The sequence below is a fragment of the Rissa tridactyla genome, chromosome 19 (genome assembly GCF_028500815.1).
Source record: "Rissa tridactyla isolate bRisTri1 chromosome 19, bRisTri1.patW.cur.20221130, whole genome shotgun sequence".
NCBI lineage: Eukaryota > Metazoa > Chordata > Aves > Charadriiformes > Laridae > Rissa > Rissa tridactyla.
Window position 1 is genome coordinate 7,478,072 of NC_071484.1, and position 23,454 is coordinate 7,501,525.

At 54.1% G+C, this 23,454-nt stretch overlaps 1 protein-coding gene across 2 annotated transcripts in view; it reads right to left on the reverse strand.

The window, feature by feature from the left end:
- SKAP1 (src kinase associated phosphoprotein 1) overlaps nt 1-23,454 on the reverse strand; it is a 156,407-nt gene that overhangs the window by 17,293 nt on the left and 115,660 nt on the right. For both annotated transcript variants that reach the window (XM_054224741.1, XM_054224740.1), the window contains exons 5-10: nt 12,979-13,059; nt 11,993-12,076; nt 10,414-10,538; nt 9,632-9,695; nt 8,728-8,892; nt 3,040-3,102 (exon numbers count right to left, since the gene is read on the reverse strand). In XM_054224741.1, the coding sequence (XP_054080716.1) occupies nt 3,040-3,102; nt 8,728-8,892; nt 9,632-9,695; nt 10,414-10,538; nt 11,993-12,076; nt 12,979-13,059 (582 nt within the window). The remainder of the gene's footprint in view (nt 1-3,039; nt 3,103-8,727; nt 8,893-9,631; nt 9,696-10,413; nt 10,539-11,992; nt 12,077-12,978; nt 13,060-23,454) is intronic.

A 23,454-nucleotide genomic window follows, 5' to 3' on the forward strand; every position in this document is an offset into this window, starting at 1 on the left:
ACAAACCAGCCCAGGGCTCCTGCATCGCCCTGCACCAATTCTGCTCACTTTTGCTGAGAAGATGTTTTGTTTAAAAAGCCCCAACGCCCCATCCAGACTTTGAAATCCACATTCAGGGCAGAGGCGTGATTTCCGCGCGGCTGATCTACACTGATGTAAGTGGGATGAGAGCCTGCTCCCGTGTTTATGGGCCTTGGGGTCATTAAGAAAAACCAGCCAAACGTGACAACCGCATCGTTTTCTTCTGCAGCCCGAGCAGCCCCAAGCAGGGGCTGTGGGAGAGGCACGATCCGCCCCAACCCCTTTGCTTTGGAAGCCTGTTGATGCTGAAACCTAATGACAACCGTCTGCAGCTCAGGGGTCCTCGCTGCCGCGCTCACGCTGCATGAAACCTCCTGCCACGCCAAGCGCAGGGACCGTGACAAAGGAGGCAGTGCTGCGAGGCTTTTCTTTATTATTATTTTCTAAGTGGAGGAATTTTGCTCTGTTTGTATGCGATGGCTAAGCCGGCGCTGCGGCAGCAGCCCCGCCGCCCGCCCGGCGCAGGGGGCAAGGATGAAACAGCCCTGAGCGGAGCAAAGGGGTGTCTCGGCAGGAGCAGCCTGCAGCTCTCAGCTGGGGTTGCTGGGCTGCTCCAGTGCCGTGGCACCCTTGTGGTTCTTCGAAATGAGAAACGATAGTTTTCCATTAGCCAAATGCTCATCTGGCACTTTGGCCGTGTGATATAATTAAGAAATAGCCCCTTCCCTCCCTCCCCGCAGCCCAGCCTCTGCTCAAGGACTCTCGGCATCTCTTTCTCGCCCTTGGTCCAGTTGGACAGAAATTATAAGGCAAAAGGCAACGAGGGCTGGGGATCCCGGCGCCGCGATAACCTTTCCCTCTTGAAACGCAGCCCAGCTTTCCAGAGGCAAGAGCCTAATATATTATTTAGCGTAAAAAAAACAGACGCAGGACTTAAAGCAATCATGACAACGCTAATAACTAAACCAGTTACAACGATTAACAACAATTACGACTGCCGGGCAGATGCTAATGAGTATGAGCAGGGTGTTTAAAGGGCTGGCAGGGCTGTGACAGGCGAGAGCCAAAATCCTCGGGGCGGTCTCGGGGCGCGGGTTCATCGTCACCTCTGGCACCAGCCTGCCATGGAGCCCCGCTCTGCTCCCCGCTGACCCCCCCCTCGGGCTGGAAAACCCATGGGGGGAGCTGCTTTCCTGCCCCCCACTCCTTTGGATGGGGAAATGCCAGGACAGTGGTGAAAGGCAAAGAAAAACGTGTGTGTGCGCATGCATGTCCCATCACCTTCTGCTCTCCTTACCCCATGCTGAGGCGTCTCCACGGATAAATGTGCAGCCCTGCTTTAGGACCTCGGCACGGTTTATAAAGAGCGGGAATGTCGTTTTTTTCCGAGCTCGGGGTGCTGGTACCGGCTGCAGCTGCCACACGCTCTAGTGGCCGAATAAGTCAAAGTGCTGGGGGGTGGGAAACAAGCTCTGCAAAACCAGGAGGAGCGGAGAAATGCCGACGTGCTCCGGCCTCTGCGAACAGCTGGGGCTCAGCCCTGTCTGCGCTACCCAGATCTTGTAGAAAGAGGCCTGAGCACCCGCCTGGGCTGGGGACCACTGCCCAGGGAACGTCCGAGGGGGGGAAGGGAACTGTTGGATCAGGCTTTCCATAAATGCCAGGAATCACAGAATTGTTTAGGATGGAAAAGACCTTTAAAATCGAGTCCGACCATCAGCCCAACGCTGCCAAGTCATCACTACCCCATGTCCCTCAGCGCCACGTCTGCCTGGCTTTTAAATCCCTCCAGGGATGGTGACTCCACCACTGCCCCAGGCAGCCCGTTCCAGTGCTCGCCAACCCTTTTTGTGAAAGAATTTGCTCCTAATATCCAATTTAAAGCTCCCCTGGTGCCATTTGAAGCTGTTTCCTCTTGTCCTATCACTTGTTACTTGGGAAAGTTGGGCACAGGGGCTCTTGGACCCTGGGAGGGATAAACTGGCAGAGCAATTCTTGGGGCGCTCGTGGGTTCAGGAGAGGACAAGTGTTTAGTCACCCACCACCCACAGCACCCAGTGCCGAACCCTCTGGTCTCCACCACCCAACAAGCGGGACGCCTGGTGTGAGTCCCCGGCTCCATCACCGGGGCAAAACCGTCCCCTCTGAGCCCTGGAGCGGGAGGATGGCGCGGGAAGCTCTCCGAAGCCAGGCTTTGCCAGGAGGAGGTGTTTTCCCATGCGGCGAGGAGGAGTGGGGCGGCAGGAAGCCTCTGGCTGGTCCAGCCCCGGCTGCTGGGACACAAGCGCTGCTTTCCTGCGCCGGGGCGGAAGCGGGGATGGAAAAGCAAGCAGGTGGGACTGGGGAGGAAACAGATCTTCCGCTCCCGTCCCACGGTGCAGGTTCTTAAGGAAAAAGCAGGGGTGGGGGCCCTGGCCACCGCAGCAGGCTCTCGGGCCGCTGGCTCCGGGCGGGTGGTGCTGGTTCCTGGGGTGGTGGTGCGCGTCCTTCCGGCTTCCCGCGCTGAGATCCCTCCCTGCGGCGGCTTCCTCTGGCCATGACTCGCTTCCTGCCCTCTCTCCAGGTTGTTTCTGCCCCAGCTCCTCTCCCCGGCCCCTTGGGATGCACCAGGAGGGCTGGCTCCCTCTCCACGGTCCAGGATGGGGTGAGGGACAGGGACAGGAGTGCCTCCATGGGATACCCTTCAGCGCAGAGATCTCACCAGGCAGGAGAGGGGATGGATGCTCTCCTCCATGGAGAGGTCACAAAGGGCACCCACACGAGGTGCCTGTCCGAAAAGGAGAGGCATCCCCCATGCCCACAGCGTGGAGAAGGTGGGGAGAGGTCCCCAAATCCGAGTTATCTGAACTTCACTTGCTGCAGTCTCCTTGGTCACCCATCGGTCTGCTCTTGGCACCTCTCCCATGTTCCACCACCCCTCCATCACCACCCACACCTCAGGATGCTTGAAGGCAGCCAGGCTCGGACCCCCCAGTCACCACGGTCCTTTGCGATGGCCAAAGCAGGGTGGGCTCTTACCACTTCTCTGTCTGCTCCCGGCATCCTCGCTGTCCTCTGGGAACGGGGGCTCCAGCTCCTCATCTGGGGGGGGAAACAGAGCGGAGACGTCAGGGGAAGGGCTGAGCATTACCGCTGCACCAACCCCCCGGGCAGGCAGAGGGCTGCGAGAGCATCCGACTGTCAGAATAATAAATTCCCGGCTTAATTGTGAAGAGTGGAAGGGAGGAAGTCACAGATAATATTTTAAAACGTGTTGCATAAAAATATGAATTGTTGTTAACACTGGTAAAAACAAATCACTTATTATAGCCCCATAAATTTAGGCAGCACTTTGCCGAGTGCCCTATAGGAAGAGGCGCTTCCTGTGCAGGACTCACAGCCCAGAGAAAACGCGATGCCGAGGAGAAACGCCAGAACTGAAATGCGCAGAAGGATGGGGGACAGAAGCAGAAATGAAGGGGGAGAAAGGGGACCCCAGGCAGTGGAGGGCAGGCGGCTACCGGGGGTGGGGAAGGAGGGTGGAAGAAAATAGTAAGAAATGACACCGTGGAAAAGGTTAAGGATTGGAAGTCACGGGGAAGCCCTGCGAAAACGGCTCGAGACTGATGGGGGCAAGGATCTACACACAAATAAGTTTAAATAAGATTATTTAGCACCTGGACAGGTACAACCCATCCAGCCTGAGCTGCTCGGGGTGCTGAGGCGAGGCGGGGGCACAGCACCCCCATTAGCTGCCACCGCAGACCAGGCTTCCTTCCCCAGCCATAAAGACTGGAGGCAACCTCATCAAATAATACAAATAAAAACCAACTCTGAAACATTTCAGAAAGCACATTGGTCGTCTGCACCTCTGGGTTGATGTGGGGTGTGGGGCAGCCCTGGCTCGGCTGAGCCCGGGGCAGAAGAGGTGTCCCCGCTGCACCTCAGGGGACATGGCTTTGCTGTCGCCTTTATGCAGAGCCAAGCGGAGCCGAGCCCGGCTCTTCTGCCGATCCCAGGGCACCGGATCGCAGGGCAGGGAGGTGCTGCTGCTCCTGCTCGGCATTTTCCGAGGACGCGGCCCCGGCCCTCGCTCCCACCCAGCACGGATCGATGCAAACCAGGTCAGACCTCCGCTGCCAATTACAAATTGCATCCCAAGTTGGAGGGTCACAGCAACTGCTCCCCCATTAGACGGGAAGCGGCACCAAAGATCTTTTCTAAATAAATCAGACTTTATTGTAAAACTCGGCCACCGACGAGACAGAACCTCATTAGCATTGATTTTAAAATAAATTATTGAAAGTGGCTTTTGCCTGCTCTTTGCATTTGTAAAAGAGAACATAAATGTATCCGTACCAGCGCTCTCCCCCCATCGTTCCCATGCACACGCCCCAAACCCTCGCATGGGAATTCCTTTATACTTTAACCAATGGCACCACATCCCCTAATCCCACCTCGGCGTGAGATGGAGGGCAGTGAAACCACCTCCCGCGCACCACGGAAACCCCGGAGCCACCCTCCAAAGCGGGGCAGCAACGTTCCCCCACTGCTGGGGGTGACGCCTGCGCCCAGGGGCTCCCCACAGCCACCCCCGTCCTGCCATGCGTGCTGTGCACACCCCTCCGGCTCGCGTCCGCATCCTGCAGGGATCGCATCCATCCCAGAGCCACGCTGTCCTCAGGAAACCTCTTCCCAGAGCCCTTCTAGCACTTCCCAGCACGCGCACACACTCCGCGGAAGCCTCCTCCAGCACCAGCGCAGGAAAACACGTGCCGGGGAGGAAACGCTGGGTTTCCAGGATGGGCGAAGCTGTGGGAATCCTGCCCAGGGAAGGGGCTGGCACTGCCAGGACGAGGGGCTGGGTCAGCCCTGGGGAGACGTATCTGTCCTGCTTCCTCCCCACTTCCCTGGGAGCTCCCCTCAGATGGCAGAGTTGGTCCCCACAGCTAATGGGGAATCACAGTTACAGCCCCTAACGAGCTCCAGCAGCTCTGTGGGTCCCAGCCCCTCGCCCCATAGAGCTGCTGCTCCCCCCAGTCCTCGCTCTCCAGGAGCCACGTGGGGCTGGGGAGGCTTTCCAGAGCAGTCCCCCCTCCCTCTCCCACCTTGGGCCATTTTATTCCATATTTGATGGAATGGGGCATGTTCTAACCAGAAATCAAAGCCACAGCCCCCTGCCCTGTTTGCGTCGCCCACCTGAGACACCAGCTGGGCAGCTGACAGCTCCACGGCTTGGACAAGGGTCTCTCATGTATCTCAGTCCTCCGTGCCTCAGTTTCCCTGTCTTTAGAAAGCCCCTGCCCTGCTGACCACTCACTCTGCACCTACTGCAAAAGGAGCTCGGAGGAAGACCCGGTCCCCACAGCGAGCCCCTCCGCCCTGACGGGCTGCGATGGACGGAGCCTCTGCCGAAGGAAGGGAGGAAACTCGCAGGGGATTTTTCTCAGGAAAACATGGTGGGGTGGCAGCTGGCTGGCGTGGTTTCCCCTCAGCCAACAGCAGCCAGATCCACTCGCCCTCCTGCACCCCGTCTTCTGCACCGCCATGGTGGGGGCAGCCACCCGCTCCCTGCAGGAGCCTGGGGAAGGGGGGGATGAAGGCACAAATCCTGGGGTGCCGCTGAGCCCTGCCTGCACTGCGGCTAGTGCTGTGGTGCGCTGGCCCCGTGCACTGTCCTCACAGATTTTGAGCTGTGCAATTAATGAACAGGGCCCGTGGGGGCAGGAGGAGCCCCCCTCCACACCGCAGCCTGTTGCATCCAGGTGCTTTTCTGAGTCAAGTCTGGAAGTGATGTTCTGCCTTCCCTGGGCCTGGGTGTTCGATCTCAGCCAATATCTGGATTTTGCAGTGATGAATCAGAGAGAAATGCTGAAAAATGCATCTCCTGGGGTCATGGAATCACAGAATGGTTTGGGTGGGAAGGGACCTCAAAGGCCACCCAGTGGCACCCCCTGCCCTGGGCAGGGACACCTCCCACCAGCCCAGGTTGCTCCAAGCCCCGTCCAACCTGGCCTTGAACCCCTCCAGGGATGGGGCAGCCACAGCTTCTCTGGGCACCCTGGGCCAGGGACTCACCCCCCTCACAGCAAAGAATTCCTTCCTCAGATCTCATCTCAATCTCCCCTCTTTCAGTTTAAAACCGTTGCCCCTCGTCCTATCCCCTGTGCGGAGCATCTTGACCTCGTCCACACCACCCTCAAGAAAATGCCTTTACATCTCCATGGGCAGCCCCGGGCGCCCACGCTGGGGGTCCAGAGCCCCACGGCAGCCCCCAGCCCCGGGCATGGCCGGGGAGCGGGCAGACCGTGCACCCCACCGCTGAGCCAGAGCAGCCTGGGCGTTGGGCACATTCTCAGAGGAGCTGTGTTTTAATGTAGCAATTTGATTCAATTTTCCACTCTATAAAATTACCCATCACTGCTCGTTGCTTCCTAACAGACACCTTCACTCTTAATTTAACAATCCTATCGAATTCTGCCAGGGAAATTGGAAAAATTTATCACCTGTGAAATTTTATTTTTCCTTGGTTGTATCTGTTTTTGTAAAACTTCATTAACGACGATGACTTGCTGAGGAAATTATCTCTTCATCTCCCCCCCTTTCTTTTTTTTCCCTCTCCCTCTTTCTCTCTCTGTTTTCACCCAGGACACGAGGCAGGCAGCTGGGACCAGAGGAGACCCCAGCTCTGACGGGGACATTCCCTGCGCTTGCTGCGGGTCCCAGGGGTGTGAAGGGCCAGGGAGGGATGAGCTCGGGGCAGAGCTGACGTCTCCTGCCTGTCCCTGAGCCCCGCGACTGGTTTCTCACCACTCGCACGCTGGGCATCTGCCTCTACAGCAACGTGCCCCCAGCACCTACCTTCAACCTGGCGGGGAACTGGCTCTACTGTGGGGGGAGAAACTTGCTCAGATGGGAGAGCTGTGGCTTTGTGTCCCAGCGGCACTGCCCTGCACGGTGTCCCAGCCGTGTCCCCATGTCTCGGTGCCGTTCTAGTGCTGGGCAGGACGCTCCGTGGCTGCAGAGCGGAGCGATGTGACAGAGGCAGCTGCCCCACAACTCCTGCCCGCCCCTGGGCTTGGCCGAAGCCCAAGGACAGCAGCCCCCGGGACGTCCGCACACCAGGACCAAAAGATACTGCAACAGCCTCGCTAAAGCAACGGGCTTCGACCCTGCCGCTTGCAGGCTTTGGGCTTGGCCAGCAGCCTGAGACACAAGCCTTCGGGCTGCCTCAGGAACCTCTTAGCAAGCTTTTAAGAAGAGGATGGACAGGACACAGAGCCCAGTAAAAGCCCGTAATTAAAGGAAAGGTTTGGCTGGGATGTTCCCTTCTCCACCACGATGTTCCACAGCTCCAGCATCCAGGCACTGACCCGTGCGTGGGAGCAGGAGAGCAACAGCCATGGGAACCAAGGGTGAACCTGGCCGGCAGGGTCAGCTCCAGCTCTTTCGGGACACCCTGAACCCCGATACAGGTGCAACAGAGGGGGCTGTCCTTAAGTCAACACTGGCCAAGCTCCCAGCAGAATCACCATTAGCCGCGTGTGGAATAAACCTGGCGTCTAATCTCTGCTCTGCAGTCGGTGCTGGCAGCCCCAAGGCAGCGAGGAGTCGGACCCAGCTGCCGAAGCAGCCAGGGATGCTGAAAGCCCCTGTCCTGACAGACCGTCAGCACTTCACGCAGCAGCCCGGGGACGCCCGCCCCGCGCGGGGGCTCCTGCTGAGCGCAGGGATGGCTGTGGGTACGCCCAGAGGAAGAGAAAGCTGCTGCCCAAAAAGCCGAGGATGTAAACAGAGGAAGGGAAGAGGAGAGATGGAGAGAGGCTGCGGGTTTGCGCGGGCAGCCCCGGAGCCCCGACTCCGCTCCCAGCAGCTGTCTGGATGCCACTCGCAGACCACTGAGATTTCCTTTGGCAGCAATAACAAGACAAAGATCTCGGGCATCACAAAACTTCCTGGTGCATTTCATTTTTTTTCCTTTCTTTTTTAATCACTACGAATATAAAGTTCTGAAATAAATAAGGAGAAACAAGGACCTATTTTGCATCTCTGAATGCAGCCAGCAAGGGACCCTGCTCCCGGGGACGCGGAGCAGAGCTGGGCGGTCCCAACCTCAGCGCAGAGGCAGAACAGCACACGGGTTGGAATAAGGCTCAGGTGACCCGTTGACCAAGCCCTGGGGCATGTCACACCATGATTTCTGCTATTAATGGTAAGAAATGTTGCAGACCGTGTCACCCTCGCAGGCCGTTTGGTTCTGTGCCAGGAAGATGGCTGCTGGCTCCTTTAACCGGCAGCTGCTGCCCTGACTCTTAGCGAACAAGCGCTAGTCTTTAATGCAGTTATTTTATCATCTCTTGGAAGGCCAGTAATTGTGTTACAGCCATGACTGCATGCCCAGAAGGGAGCATTTTCATCATCTAAAGTCTGATTTTCCAGGTAACACTGCCCAGAGATTCCACTCTCACCAAACTTAATATTACCCGAGCTGAACAGAACACAACCTCTAAAAGCTGCCTTACCTGAACTTATAAACCCTCCACCTCACCAGAGCAGAAAGCGTTTTCTCTTGTGGTCCATTTGTGGTCCAAAACCCTTTGAGTTATGGGTCCACTAAACTCGGCAAGGTCCTAGATGTTCATTCCCATCAACACGTCGGGCGGCCAAGGCCTCCTGCCATGTTTGCAGGGCTATGGCTAAGGGATGGCTTGGATTTTTGTTGCTTACCTGGCAAAACCTCGTAGATGTCATCCTCTTCCATTTCAACGTTGGGCTCATCCTGATTCAGGGTGGTATTGTGGGATGTCGTGTTCACCGAGTCAGAACTCTCCACGTCATTGTAGAGCTCCTCTTCGTCCCCTTCATCAAATGGGATGGTGAGGGAGCTCAGGTCTGGCAGAAGAGACCAAGAGCGTGGTGAGAAAGAGCAAACCACTCACTTTCTGTGAGTTGAAATCCAGTAACCAAGCCTGTGCCGCTGTACTTTGTGCTCCCTATGGACCTTGCAAGGAGTGAACTGTCCCCTTGCTTGGCCCATGAGCAACTGGTGTAAAGAAAATGAGATGGAAGCTGAGAATAGGCTAAAACAAAGGAAAGGCCCAAGAAAGGATGGTAAATGCCAGAGAACAAAGCCAAATTCAACAAACGCCTCAAGGAAGCGAGCCCGACCCCATTCCTGGCAGCTGCCTGTGGTTCCCAGAGGGTTTCCACACACAGGGCTGGATTCTTGTCTCAGTATTGCTGGTCTCAAACTGGAGCAACTCCAGTGGAGCCAAACCCCGTCCTTCATCTGCCAAGGACAGAACAGCAGAGCTGCAGCCCCAGCAGTGAGAGGCGATTCCCACCCTTTTCTTGTCCCACTTGGTGACACTTGCAGCCTTTGACAGATCGCAACTTGGTCCTCTAAAAGCAGCCAAATGCCTGTGGGCTCCAAAACCCACTTCTTTTTAACCACCTGCTCAAAAGAACAAAGCCCCAGAACCTTTCTTTTTGCTAAGAGGGGCTGCTGGGACCCCAGGAAGGTCCTGGCAATGAGCACCAGCCCACGCGCTGCTGGAGGGAACAGCCCACGCCGGGTGGGAAGATGCTGCCAGCATCTGCCCAAACAAACGGGCCAAGCCGCCAGACTCACCCTTCAGGAGGAACTGGATCTGATCCACCCAGTCTTCAGCCTCTGCTGGGCTCGGGGCTGTGAACTGGAGAGAGGTTCACATGTTACTGCCCTGGTTCTTGTGTGCAGGAGAAGGAAAAAGATTTGCAGCTAGAATGGGGGACGGAGATCCTGGATCTGCCATTCTCTGCCCTGTGACTTTGGGAAAGATATTTCACTTCTTCATCTCCCCATTCCAAACAGGGAAGCAGAAGCGGAACTAAGCTAGACTATCCCAGAGGAAGGCTGTCAAGCCTAATTCATTAAAATAATTCAGATGAAAACCACAATCCCCACGAATATACTGTACTGACTCTGAACCAGGACTCTACATCCAAAGCCTCCCTGAGGCTCGGGAAGGCTCCCATCACACTTTGTGGATTGGGCCAGGTTTTTCATTACACCAGTTTTTAGGCCCCCACTGGATGCTCAAATTGCAGATTTAAATTTAACCCGGCTCTGAATTGCTTACTTAAAAAGCCTTTCCAAAGCCAATCCTCTACTGCTTCTACCCCATGTTCTCCCTTAACCCTCGTGCCCCACAAGTGCAAAGAGAGCCCAGGGTCACTCTTGTGCCATGGGAAGCTCCACAATGGGGTGACCCGCCAAGACGGAGAAGCACCGACACCTTCTGCAGCTGGGTTTATTTTACCGGGGGGGTTGGAGATTCACCCTGCAGCCTGTGCCCCAGACCTGGGAGCATGTGCTTTTGTGCCTAGCGCTCAAACCAGCACAGAGGGTCCATTTCTTCCCCCGGTTCCTACCTCGTAGGTGCGTTTGCCAGGGCAGGTTAACTCGAAACAGCATTTTTTTCGAGAGTCTTTGCGCAGATGAAAAGCCAGCCGGGCACTGTAGTTCTCAATGGAGAAGTTGCCCTTAGGTTGTTTGCCTGGAAGGAGAGAAAAAAGCTAAATCTGGAGTTTGCACCTTTTTCTCAAGCCTGCAGTGCTGCTGGGTGGTTGCAGATGTTTGGAAGCCGAGGTACACCACGCATCAATGGGAAATGGCCAGAAAAAACCCCTTCAGTCTAAGCATGTCCACCCCCAGGAATTCCAAAGGGAATATTGTAAAATCTTCATAAAGACACAGTTAAGAGGATGCCCTTTTAAGCCTCTAGAGACTGCGAACAGCCAGCGAGAGGTTGCCGGGGTCAGGAGGTTGGATGAGATGAGCTGGTTGTAATGAAGCAGAGACCAGCGTGTACTTGGGGAAATATGATGCCAATGATTATTCTGCTGGTAAGGCATTAACGGGCTGGCGTGCAGGAAGAAATGCTTAGTGGGACCTTTGAGAATTGGCCTACGGCTCTTGCCGATGCACACGACGGTCGGTGTCAGCCAGGATGGAGAGAAGGAACTTCACTGCAGTCATCCGAGCGTCCGTATTTACCCCAGCTCACTATTGCCTTATGCAGCTTCTTGAAGAAGTGTGGGAACACGATTCAGGCAGTTGCTCTGAACCTTTTTTTTTTTTTGATTTGCAGGTCCTGAAGAAGTTTCCAGGGGTGAGGTCAATCCCTATATAAGGATTTCAGGCCATCAATAACAGGTTTCCTTTACTCTCTTGTCTTCTGGAGACCTTTTGGAAGCTGACAACTGCTTGGCCTTCACAAAAGCAACCCAATATCAGACCTTGGCTTCAACACCTCCCTCTGCCAGCAGCTCACAGCCCTGTGCGTACCCTGCCAGGGCGAGAGGAGTTGGGAAGCTTTTTTGGAAATAAAAAGTGCTTGAGATCCTCAGACAAGGGATGAGGAAGAAGGAAAGAGACCCAGCTTCATCCCCACGACCCACTGGAGTTTAATCCTGCCTGAGCTGCAGCTGGGTCCGTGTAAACCAAGAATGTACGTGTGCGTTTTGTAAGGCATTTCCATGCCGTGTTTCTGGACGGGTGGAACAGGGTAAGGCCATATATCTAATCACGCCAAACTCTGTTGGAGATATTAGCTGTCTGTTTATATGTACCTGATGGAGCATGACTGCAAAATATTTATATACACTGACACAGGGATTATATACAGTCACTTAGGGGGTTGAAGCCCAGCTGATGGCTAATGGAAAACGTGGTACATCATTTTATTTACACACAGCTCGGTTCCTGTGTCTCTATTCTCTTGTTCCATACTTATAAAGATGTTTTGGGGGAAGGAAAAAAACCAAACAAGCTGAGATCTACCTTTCTAGATCCTATATGTTATGCCTCGATAGGGAATTACAACCTTTTCTCTTGTCAGCTGTTAGCCCGTCCTTCAGCCAGGGCTCTCCCCTTCCCTTTTCCAGCCCCTCCATGCCCTCGGCCACCACCCACAGGCTGGGGACCGGAGGCAGGTCTCTCACCACTTACTTTTCTCGTTGGCGTAGTAGTAAAAGGTCCTTCTGTTGAGGACGCACCACCGCTTCTGCCACTCCGACCCAAAAAAGCTGTGCTCTGGAAAGAAAAGGACAGCAAAAGAGTAAGAAAATATCCATTTCTGTCCTTTCGCTGTATGCTTCAGATGAGTATTTAGGGGAAAGAAGAATTTTTTCCCAAAAAAACCCTGCAGATTTCTGGCACAAAATTCAGGCAAGCAAATTTAGACAGAAGAGCTCAACTGAGTAAGGCAGAGGCAGCCTGTCCCACCAGGCTGCAGCCCCTGCAAACCTTCCCCAGCTCTCCAGGCCAGGCTGGGCTGAGCTGCTGTGACTCTTAATCCTGCTAACGGGGAGGGAACACAGCTTTGGGTTAAACCTCCATAATTGAGGTTTAAGCAAATGTCTTTTTCTTTGTAGTTGGAGCAAGCTAAAACATGCACCCGGCCAGTTACACGGCTCAGCTGATGGCCATGAGGAAAAAAGGCTGTTCTTGCCTCATACCACCTGTCATACAGTAAATAAATCAAGATAAAATCTGAGTGATGAGGAAATAATTTGTAGCTTTCACAAGAGTCAGTAAAATCAAGATAAACCTGAGGCTGACTCACAGTCCTTATCTCAACTTGCTAATGTGTGTGATGCTACGAACTACCTTGTCTTCACTGGGGTTTTATCCTCATTAGGTATTGCTCGTTAGAAGGGCACATCTTGCCTTAGAGGACCGGGCTGTGCTTAATTCAATTGCTGGGTTTTAATCTTTGTGCAGTCTGATGATCTGCAAAAGAGAATAAATAAAGGCTGTGCCCTCCCTGTGTGTATGATGCCTAAGAAAAGCCTGAAAGGTTCTGCATGTGCCTACAGACAGATCCGCAGAAAAGATGTATTTTCCTCTTTGTTCTTCATCTGAGAACTGTGTTCTTGGTAATTCTCAGGTGACATCCCCAAACCTCATCTTATGATGTACTTGTCAGGCCTTACCTCGGGACCTCTTCTCCAGGTATCCTTGCTTCAAAATGTTCCCCGTGTCTTGAACAGGCCTCGGTGGGATTTCTTCCAACCCTACAGAGTAAAGCAAAGCAAAGCCTTGGGATCTCCCGTTCACACAACCCCGCAGCACGTTTCCAGCCCCTTTCCCTGCAGAAGAGGATCCGGAAGGCAGAGCAGCAGCTGGAGGTGAAAATCACTGTCCGCCACGATCTCACCAGCTATTCCCAATCCTGGCTGCAGGCACCTAGAAATCCTCAAGGAAACCAGGACCACGATGCACACGGTGGCAGAGACCCGTCCTCGATGGGGTGAGGCTGGTGCTGCGCCGGGGGCTGATGCTCAGCCTTTTTCCCCCCCAGCCAAGGCTCTCTGGGTCCCCGCGAGCCTTTGGCAGCAGCCAGGATCTGGTCAGGTTTACGGACTTGGAAAACATGATCCCTTTGTCCGATATCTGGTCTAACTCAGACCACGGCACCTCACCTGGGCTGGCGGACGGATCCTGCGGCCACCGAGGGGCTCTGGCGTGCACTGCACGAGGTGACGGCCACATCTCATCCCCAAAGCCAGCGGGGCCAGGATGCCCCCAAGCCACAGCTTGCTGCTGAGAAGGTCTCCCCCTCCTCTCCCGCTCATCTCCTGCCATCATAACTTGTACTAAGCACAAAACAAAATGACTAACTAAATGCCACTAATCACCTCCCCAGTGCCCAGCCTTGGCAACCGTTTCAGTATGGACAACCTCCCAGAATCCCAGGTCACAAAAGCTCCTCTTGTTTTCTTGGTGTGTCTCGCGAACACCCAGCGCTTGGCCCAGTCCACCCCCCCGTCACCTCCCTCACTCACGGCCTATTTTTGTTTTTGTGTTTTATAGTTTGCAAACTCTGGGCTCGCTATAAATCCTCCGCAAATGTGTCTCGGGGTGAACACAAAGACACACGAGGTTTGGGTTGGTGAAAGGCTCCCCTACGTCTGTCTCCTCTGTTGGCTGGAAACCGGAGCCTTCAAAGACCGAATCTCTGGCTTGTACAAAGCTGTCCGAGACGATTCAGATTAGGGGAAGCCTGGGACGCTGTGGGATTGTCCCTCTGCAACGCCTGGAGGACACGGACAGCCCCTTCCCGCACAGAGAAATCTCATTTCTCTCCAGCACCTGCCTGGCATAAACGCGCCCAGGCTTTTCTCTAGCAACGCCCAGCATCTGACTTGTAAAAAGGCACATTGTCTTCTCAAATCCAAGCCCCGACCTCTTTTGCTAATGCAAATCTAAATGTCATTTTATGGGACATTTATAATTATGAAAATGGGACGGTGCTGCCGGATGCACAGGGAGACCCTGCGAGTATGAATATTACATTAATGTGCCCAACGCCAGCTCGCTGATCCCGCTGGCAGGAGCATAAAAAATGCTTGACTGAAACTTTTATTTAGACGTTAAGAATCCAGGCCCCAGCGGGGTGACGGAGGCAGCCCCGGCGAGATCCCATCAGCGCGAGCGCTCGAATTGAATTACCCAGGGGGGAAGGCAGGAGCTGCGAGTGCTGCTTCGCTTATTTAATTTCATTTACTTTCAGTACATTATCAGCATGGGGCTTCCCTCTGCCCCCGTTCCCCCAAGAAAACCGGCTGTGGAAATCGCCGTCGTGCCGGATGCTGCCGTCGCTTGAGCCAAGGCGGGGATGTGTCCGGCCATCCTGGTCCTCCTTGGGATGCACTTTCTGCTCTTTCCTCGGTTGCCAAGAGAGATTTGGGGGATACAAGGACCTTTCAGACACCGCAAAGAGCAGCTGAAGCGGGGAAGCAGCAGGGATGCGATGGGAGCCAGCAACAGCCTCTTCCAGCTCCGCATCTTCTCTCTTTGCCCATCATTTCTCGGCCCTGGGAGAGCTACTGCCTTCTCAGGTGCACTTTGTCCTGTTTGAGATCAATTTTCCACGTAAACAGATCCCATGTTTCAGCTTATTTGTGGCCCTAGATGCCAGGATCTGCCGGGTTGGCATCACCTCCAAAACACCATCAGGAGCCCAAATCTCTCCTGCTCTGTAAGGGACACTGTGCCTCAGTTTCCCAGCAGGAAAATCAGAGTGAAGGGAGACTCCCTCCTTCTTAAATACTCGGTGGCTGCTCAGACAAACTAATACAATTAAGGAGGGGTTGCGAGGGCTGATTTGATTGCACGGGGCTCTGGAAATTTTAAGTTTTACAGATTATGACATGAAGACGGCAGCTGTGACCTGCGCGTTGCACGCAGCCTCTCTAATGCAGCCGCACTAATGCAGAGCCGGGAAGATTAAATCTGTGCGAGGTGGGTGAGCGCAGGCGACGCAGCGCTCGGGGCTCTGCCTGGCTGCAGACGGGGCTGGGGCTACGTGGGGTGTCCCCGTCCCTCCCCATGTCCCCAGCCTGCCCCTAACAACAATCCAGATGGCTTTTGCTGGCAGCAAATAGCTAAATTAACCCACAAAGACAGTCCCTGTTTTTTTTTTTTTTCTTTAAACCATCTTAATGGACACCCAGATGATGCAGAGAGGTTAGGTGGGAGCCCAGCCCCAGAAAACTCTCCGGTCTCTAAGGGCAGAGGGTTTGATTGCTTGGATGTTCCTGTCAGAGACCAGACGCCTCTGCCCCAGGACCACACAGCTGGCAGGTAAACCACAGCTCCCCACCTCTTCTGGGGCTCCAAGGGATGGAAAAGCCAACCCGTCGCCTGGCGATCTGTTCCAACCACTAATGGCCATTCACCATTTATAAAAACAGAGAAAGAAAAGGCCTTAAATTCATCCGAGAGAGACACATCTGGGCTCTCCCAGACACACGGCCCCTCTCCAGTCGCTCCTGGCATGGCACGGCAGGGCTGCGGCTGTGTTTGGGTGGTCTCGGTGGTCCTTTCCACCCTGCCATCTCCCCCAGGCCAGCAGACGGCTGGTACCAGCCGCGCTGCCCAGTGCCACCAGCACCCCAAACCCCTGGTGACCACCTCCATCCTCTGCAGCCTCAGACCTGGCTCCCGAGGGAGCTGCTCATCCCCAGGGATTTTCCCGCAGATGAATTTCCCCAACCATGGGACACATCGCTCCATCTGGAGCCTCCCACAGACGAGCCACGCATTGGCAGCACAGGGAATAGCTCTGCGCCATAATCCTGGAGACCACTTTTCTGCAGAGGATACAGAGCATTTCAGGAGTGGGAGAAATGTGGGGCCAGAGACCCACACCCACGGGCGCAGGAGGAGACATCGGCTGATTCCCTTCCCCTCCTTATCGCACCTCAACCTTCGCCATGATTTGCATCCCCCAGGTGCTGCCGAAGGACGCTCTCAGCCCCAGAGCCTTCACTCCTACACCAGGCTGGCCCAGGGGTGGACCCAGGTCACACACCGGGCCTTTGGCTTCACTGACCAAATGGCATCTTTTGGGCAAAATTTCTAGGAGTTTGGCTGCCGAGCGCCGTGACCGTTCCAACCCCGTCCTCGCCATGTCCTCAAGGACCTCTGTATTTCAGCTCTCACCCCTTTGGTCTCTGAGTCATGCACACCAGCTGCACAAAATGTCACAGTAGCTGCAGCCAAACATGCCCGGGGGCCACGTCGGTGCCCACGCTGTCACATCAACCGACTGTTCAAAGGGATGGAGCACGGAGGCACGACGGTTCCAGCTAATTCCCCATCCTCCAGCTTATTCACCAGGCTCAAATGTGCCAAGAGCAGATTCTGCTCCCGGGGACTTCGCAGGGAACACCCAACTACATTTCAAAGCAGAGCACAACTGGCTGTGATTTCCCAAAGCCCTCCGTGGTGGCTGCACTCTTTCTCCATTGAAGCTAATGAGAAGAAAAACAATCAGAAAGAGACAAACAACCCCTCCCGCCGCCTTCAGAGCGAGACGGACTCGGGAAATGCTGAAAGCTTTTGGAAATCTTGACCGCCACCAAGGTCTGCCACGGCAAAGGGGTCCAGGACGTGGCTGCTGGGGCTGATGGCACTGGTGGCCACTGTCGAGTGACATCTGTGGGTCTATTCAAACACAAGCTTCATATGTGCAAAAACAAGGAGCTGTTTGTAAGCCATGCTCCTATCAGTCTCTGATGGGAGAATAATGCTCCACAGACTCACAGACTCACAGAATGGTGGAGGTTGGAAGGGACATTTGGGATCACCCAGTCCACCCCCCTGCCAGGGCAGGGTCACCCAGAGCAGGTGGCACAGGAACGCGTCCAGGCAGGGTTGGAATGTCTCCAGAGACGGAGACTCCCCCATCTCTCTGGGCAGCCTGTGCCAGGGCTCTGCCACCCTCACAGCAAAGAAGTTCCTCCTCCTGTTGAGATGGAACTTCCCAGGGGCACGTTTGTGCCCGTTACCCCTTGTCCTGTCCCCGGGCACCACTGAGAAGAGCCTGGCCCCATCCTCCTGACACCCACCCTTTAGATATTGATCAGCATTGATGAGATCATCCTGAAACCCGTATTTAAACCCTTACCTTTTTCCAAGATCAAGAAGATCTTGAAAGCATCTCTGCATTCTCACATCAGGATCCACACAGGTACAGATCCCCCCAAACCCTCTTCCCGGGTACCCTTAATCGCAGTTACCAGCCAGGTCTACCCCACGGCCCAGTCCCTGGGGGAGGACGGGAGTGAGCGTGGCCCCGTGGCTCCATGCTCCGGCTGATGAAGGCTGGATGCATCGGGCACAGCCGGGCAGGACCTTTGCGGTGCCACGTGGGTGCTGCAGCCCCGCAAAGCAGCCGGCAACGGGCACGGAGTGATGTCCCGACCAAATGGAGCAGGAGAAGAAAGGCCGTTGTGGGAAGCGAGCCACCATCCATCAGCGTGGTCCCCTGATGGTCCCTGCCTCCTCCATCCCCCTGCTCCAGGTCCCAGCCCACCTCCTCAGTGGCTCCCAGCCCCTCGATGTCCCTCGGACGCGCTTCTCTCTGTGCCTCAGGAATGTCACTGAACCTTTCAACACCTTGGAAACAGCCGGGGATCATTTATAACGGCGGGAACGAAATGAGTAACTGTTTCAAAGAAAATGGGGAACTAAACAATTGTCAACATGGATCACATGAAATAGGTCTTGTGCCAGGCTAATTTCATTGCATTTTTTTGAGCAGGAAAATAAGAAAGTAGATGAAGAAAAGGCAAGGCACGGCAGAGAAGATTTATTCAGGCTTCAGCTTGACTTTTCAGAAGAGGCTAGTAAGCAAAATTCAGGGTGTAGGCATCCACCCCAGGATAACCACCTAGATTGAAGGCTAGTCAGCACGCAGGAGGCAGTTAAAAATCAATGGCAACAAATCACCCAGGGGAAATTATCAACCGAAATATCCCTGTGTTCAGCTTCAGGATACATTGTCCTCAGGCTCAGGAGCCTTCGGACTCGTCCCAACCCAAAGAGCCCATCCAAAAACTGCAGCTAAACCCAGAGCTCCCCCCGGGACAGGCGGGGAATTGCTAAACACTCTCTCGTAGCAGCCAGTACAGACCAGTATTGAAAACAGGAGCCAAGATTAACTGGTCCCAGGCAACGGTGGAGGCTTTTGACAAGTGCTGACAGTCAGGAGCGAACACAAAATCCATGGAAGTGGCTCAAGAGAACCGCAATTCTCACCTGGGGTTGAAGGGTGCCTGATTAACTGTGTTGCCCCTAATGTCCTCGTTGGGCCACAATTAATGACGAAACACAAACAAGTAGGGGCCGTACAGATGGAGCTTTGTTAGGCGCGGGGTTAGTGTTGGATTCATTGTTGTTTTTTCAGAGGAGTCCATGACTGTGGTTTTTATGATTGATAAGCAAACAAGAGAAGAGACAGTCAATGGCAAACAGTTGACAGTAGACTGGACTGGAATTTAGCCCCAGAGGGTGGAAAAAAGCCTTCAACTTTTATTGGCAGTTTTTATTTTTCATTCTGTCTGGAAAATTTAACAGCAAGTTTGAAGTTAAACCAACTTTGCCAAGGGAAGAAGAAAAAAAGAAAAGAAAATTCAAAGAGGAGGCAGAGCCTTTGGCCCAAAAGTTTCCTTCCAAATCACTAAGTCTATAATTGCAAAATAAAAAACACTAAATCTCAATATCTATTTGCACAGCTCATTAGCCAAGGGCTCACGCTCAGCAAAGAGGGAGGGGAAAAAACCCCTTCAGCACCAAGTGGATTTGGGGAGTTGCTATGGAAACCGGCCCTTCGCAGCCGCGTCTCGCAAATCCCTGCTCAGATGGGTCTGTCTGTCCACCCGTCCCCTGTCCCCCGGCTTCCACAGGCTGCCCCAGGACGCAATTTTTTAAAGTCCTCTAAAAAAAAAAAAGGCGTAATGTATGAAATATATAAATATATAATCTGTGTAACTCATTCCCCTGTTATTTCTCTCCCCCAAACATAACATTATGTCAGACATTCGACCTGCTGTGCTACCGGGACAACATGATTTACAATGTGAAAAGGGAAAACCTAAATCATCACGTAATGAAAACATTAAAGTTAATGCATCACAAGTGAGGAATTTATTACCATTAACTCCAATAAACAGTTATAAACCACCCGTCCTTTCCTGTCCACGCGCAGGGACACAGGCGCGGGGACTTCATTAAGCTCAACTTTCTTTTCTTCTTCACTAGACCGCTCATGTGTGCTCCAACCGGCCACCATTTATTGTTAACTGGACTGGCTCATTTTCCGGGGACTGGCGAAGGTTTGAAGGCCTCATCCATTTCCTTCCATGGGTGGCTCGGCGCAGACAGATGGAATAGGAAAGTTCACGAGACGTGCAGCTCGATGAGTTTATTTAAACGCTGCTGAAATATATGCTTTGACAAAAGCCAACCCTCGCCCTGGCCCTGTACGTCGTTACTCAAAGAGGCTGATGGATAAGTAATAACATATGGGCACGCTGTGCGCTTACACCGGACACCAGCCTTACCTCAGGGTACACTTGGCCAAATATTTGCTTCTCACTGATGTTCCACCACCACCTTGGAAACCTAAGCCTGACATCTGAAGCCTTATCGAAATCCCCCCCGGCGCGGGGGGGACGGCGGGGCTGGCTGGTCCCTGCGTGGGACTGTCTTTCCCCGTCCCCCTTCACCCCGTAGCAGGTCTCAGGGGGGGTCCCGGGGGCGTTTGGGGGATGGGAGCCGTGAGGATGCAATAACAGGCACCACCATCCAGTTATTAATGACTGTCTCAACCCTGAGATCTTTGCAGAAAACCACCACTGGCTTTACCAGGAGCCGCAGATCTGATCCATTAACTGTGCTGGTGGGTTCGTTATTGCAGGGCTGCCAACGAGGACTTGAACAAGAACGTGCCTTTCCCACAGCACACAAATGAGACCTGCTCCGCCTTGTCATAGAATCACAGAATGGTTTGGGCTGGAAGGGACCTTAAAGATCATCCAGTTCCCCCCCTCCGGCCATGGGCGGGGACACCTCCCACCAGCCCAGGTTGCTCAAAGCCCTGTCCAACCTGACCTTGAACCCCTCCAGGGATGGGTGTCCCTTGAGCCAGGACCCCACCGCAGCTGTACGAGCAAAGAGATAGTCCCTGCTATGAATGGTGCCACATACGTCCCCTCGTTGCGTGTTCAGGCCTTTAGAGATGCTTCTCCTCTCCTCCAGGGTTAGATGAAAGCACAGCACTGGAAGAGTGGGAATGGGACATGGCATTGTGAGGACCTCGGAGCAGGAGACGCAGCCCTGCCACTGCGTGCTCAAGCTGGAACCCTCTCCCCCCCCGCTGCTCCCGGAGTGAAGGTTATGGATGCAGGATGCAGCTGAGCAACGTTTGCTCCTTCTGCCAGAAGGAAGGCTGCTCAGCCGTTCTCCGGCTTCATTAAACACCCACTTGTGGAGCTAACAGGGCCAATACAGAGATCCAAGGGATCTGCAACATCCAATTCTTCTAATTCCCAACAGAAGGGAATTTCGTACCAAGGAGTTTCCCACTGGAAATATTTCACCATCTTGAATTTTCTCTGGAGCTTCATCATCTACACCCCGCACTGTCATAGGACATCAGAGATGTGAGCACAGTGGGTTGGGTCCAACTCGAGAAATCCCTCTTGGTCTTTCTCCCCAAACCGCACCATGTTTCGGCATCCAGCTGTCCCTCCCCACCGGGCTCCGTCATCCAGCATCCTGACACCATGCCCAAGAGCCGCTCAACCCTCGCCGCAGCCACAAATCAGTGCAGGAAAATTCCCAAAGGGCAAATGTGATTTTAATTTACAGGCTCTTGGCAAGGCTGTGAAAAGACCAGACACCTGTTGGCTAAAGTCCATCTTGCGGCTTCGGCCTCTTATTCCTATAAAAATTCTGTACTGCATAATCGTCAGCCTTGACACAAACAATTCCTATAGATCACCGCGGAAAATCGAGAGGATTTAAGGAGAGCAGAGGGTTAGGAAAAAGTAAAACAAACGACATGCAATTTTTCAAGCGGAAACAATGGCAATATGAAGATATATAGGTGTCAGCCATTCTGTAGGAGGCAGGAGGCTGTGCTCTTTTACCTCTTACAGTGTCACTCTCATGACCTCTACCATTTGAAATGCTTTGATTCCACCTTGCCCAAGGGATCTCTGAGCGCCGGGGAAGAGATGAGGAATGCCCGCGCCTGACCTCACCTCCACATTGTCTAACGACTGACGGCATAAATCAGTTTTTCCCCTCCGCAGACCCGAGTGTCAAGAACCCATGTGAGAAGGCTGGAAATATTAAATGATTTCCCTGAGGGTTTTCACTGTTACTTGGTTTCTCTCCTGTAACTGTAGAGCTGTGTTTCACATGAAGAACAACTTTCCCTCGAGACCTCAATTTGTGTATAAAATGACCGGGAGAGGGGGTAGGAGGGATGCTGGTAGCCAGCACCCACCTGGAGGGGGGCAGGAGGGGCACAACCACATCCACAGCCCAAACTCGCTGTGCTCGACCTTCCTGGCCTCATGCAAACCAAAACCGGTGCAAGTCCAGTAAAGAGATCATAGAATGGTTTGGGTTGGAAGGGACCTTAAAGACCATCTAGTTCCACCCCCTGCAACTAGACCAGGCTGCTCCAAGCCCCGTCCAACCTGGCCTTGAACCCCTCCAGGGATGGGGCAGCCACAGCTTCTCTGGGCAACCTGGGCCAGGGCCTCACCGCCCTCAGTGTAAGAAATTTCTTCCTTAGATCTAGTCTGAATCTTCCTTCTTTTAGTTTAAAGCTGTTCCCCCTCGTCCCATGGCTCCCCTCCCTGCTCCAGAGTCCCTCCCCAGCTTTCCTGGAGCCCCTTTAGGGCCTGGAAGTGGCTCCAAGGTCTCCCCGGAGCCTTCTCTTCTCCAGGCTGAACCCCCCCAGCTCTCTCAGCCTGTCCCCACAGCAGAGGGGCTCCAGCCCTCCCAGCATCTCCGGGGCCTCCTCTGGCCCTGCTCCAACACCTCCGTGTCCTTCTGCTGTTGGTGCCCCAGCGCTGGAGGCAGCGCTGCAGGGGGGTCTCCCGCAATGAGCAGGAGCAGAGGGGCAGAATCCCCCCCTCGCCCAGCTGCCCACGCTGCTGGGGATGCAGCCCTGCATGTTGTTGGCTTTCTGGGCTGCCAGCACACGTTGCCGGGGCGCGTGGAGCTTCTCATCAACCAACACCCCCAAGTGCCTCCTGGCAGGAAGATTTTAGGAGACACCTGGGGTAAGAGTGGGGCAGAAAAAAGGCTCTGGAGGCAGGAGCAGGCAGCCAGCAGGGACAGGCGGGATGTCTGACGGCAATCAAGTTCTGAGTCACTGCTTGGGGTCTGCACACCCCGACCGGGCAGCAGAACAACTCGAACCCCCCCGAGCCTGCCCCGTCCTGCCCAGCTGGGATGGGACGGGGACACCACCGAGGGGCACCTTGGTGAGCTGAACCTCGCTGGCTGGTTTTAGTCTGGCTTTCATATCCATGGCGAGCTAGGAAGCTAACAAGATGTCTTGGGGAACTAAATCAGCTTATTTTAGGTATATTTATCCAAGCTCTTGGCAACATTTCTCTAGAAAGCAGGCAGCCCACCTTACCTGGCTGCTGACGCTGAGAGCATCATTAGCTGCTATTTGTGCAGTCTTCCCAAGCCTAAAACCGCACCGAAGCCCTAAGTGGGATCATTATTCCATCATTCAAACCCAGCATCACTCTTTAAAAACAAATTTTGCAGGTAATTAGTCCTCACTGCTATTTGCAATTTACCCACTGGTTTGTCTCATCTCAAAAGCTGGTCGAGGCACCTTGGCGGTCGGTTCCTTGGCAAAACCTCTCCGGCACCGCCAGTCGGGTTTAGACTGGACATAAGGAAAACTTCCTTCACCTAAAGGGTTGTCGAGCACTGGAACAGGCTGCCCAGGGCAGTGGTGGAGTCACCATCCCTGGAGGGATCTAAAAGCCGGGCAGACGTGGCGCTGAGGGACATGGGGTAGCGATGACTTGGCAGCATTGGGTTAATGGGTGGCCTTGATGATCTTAAAGGTCGTTTCCAAC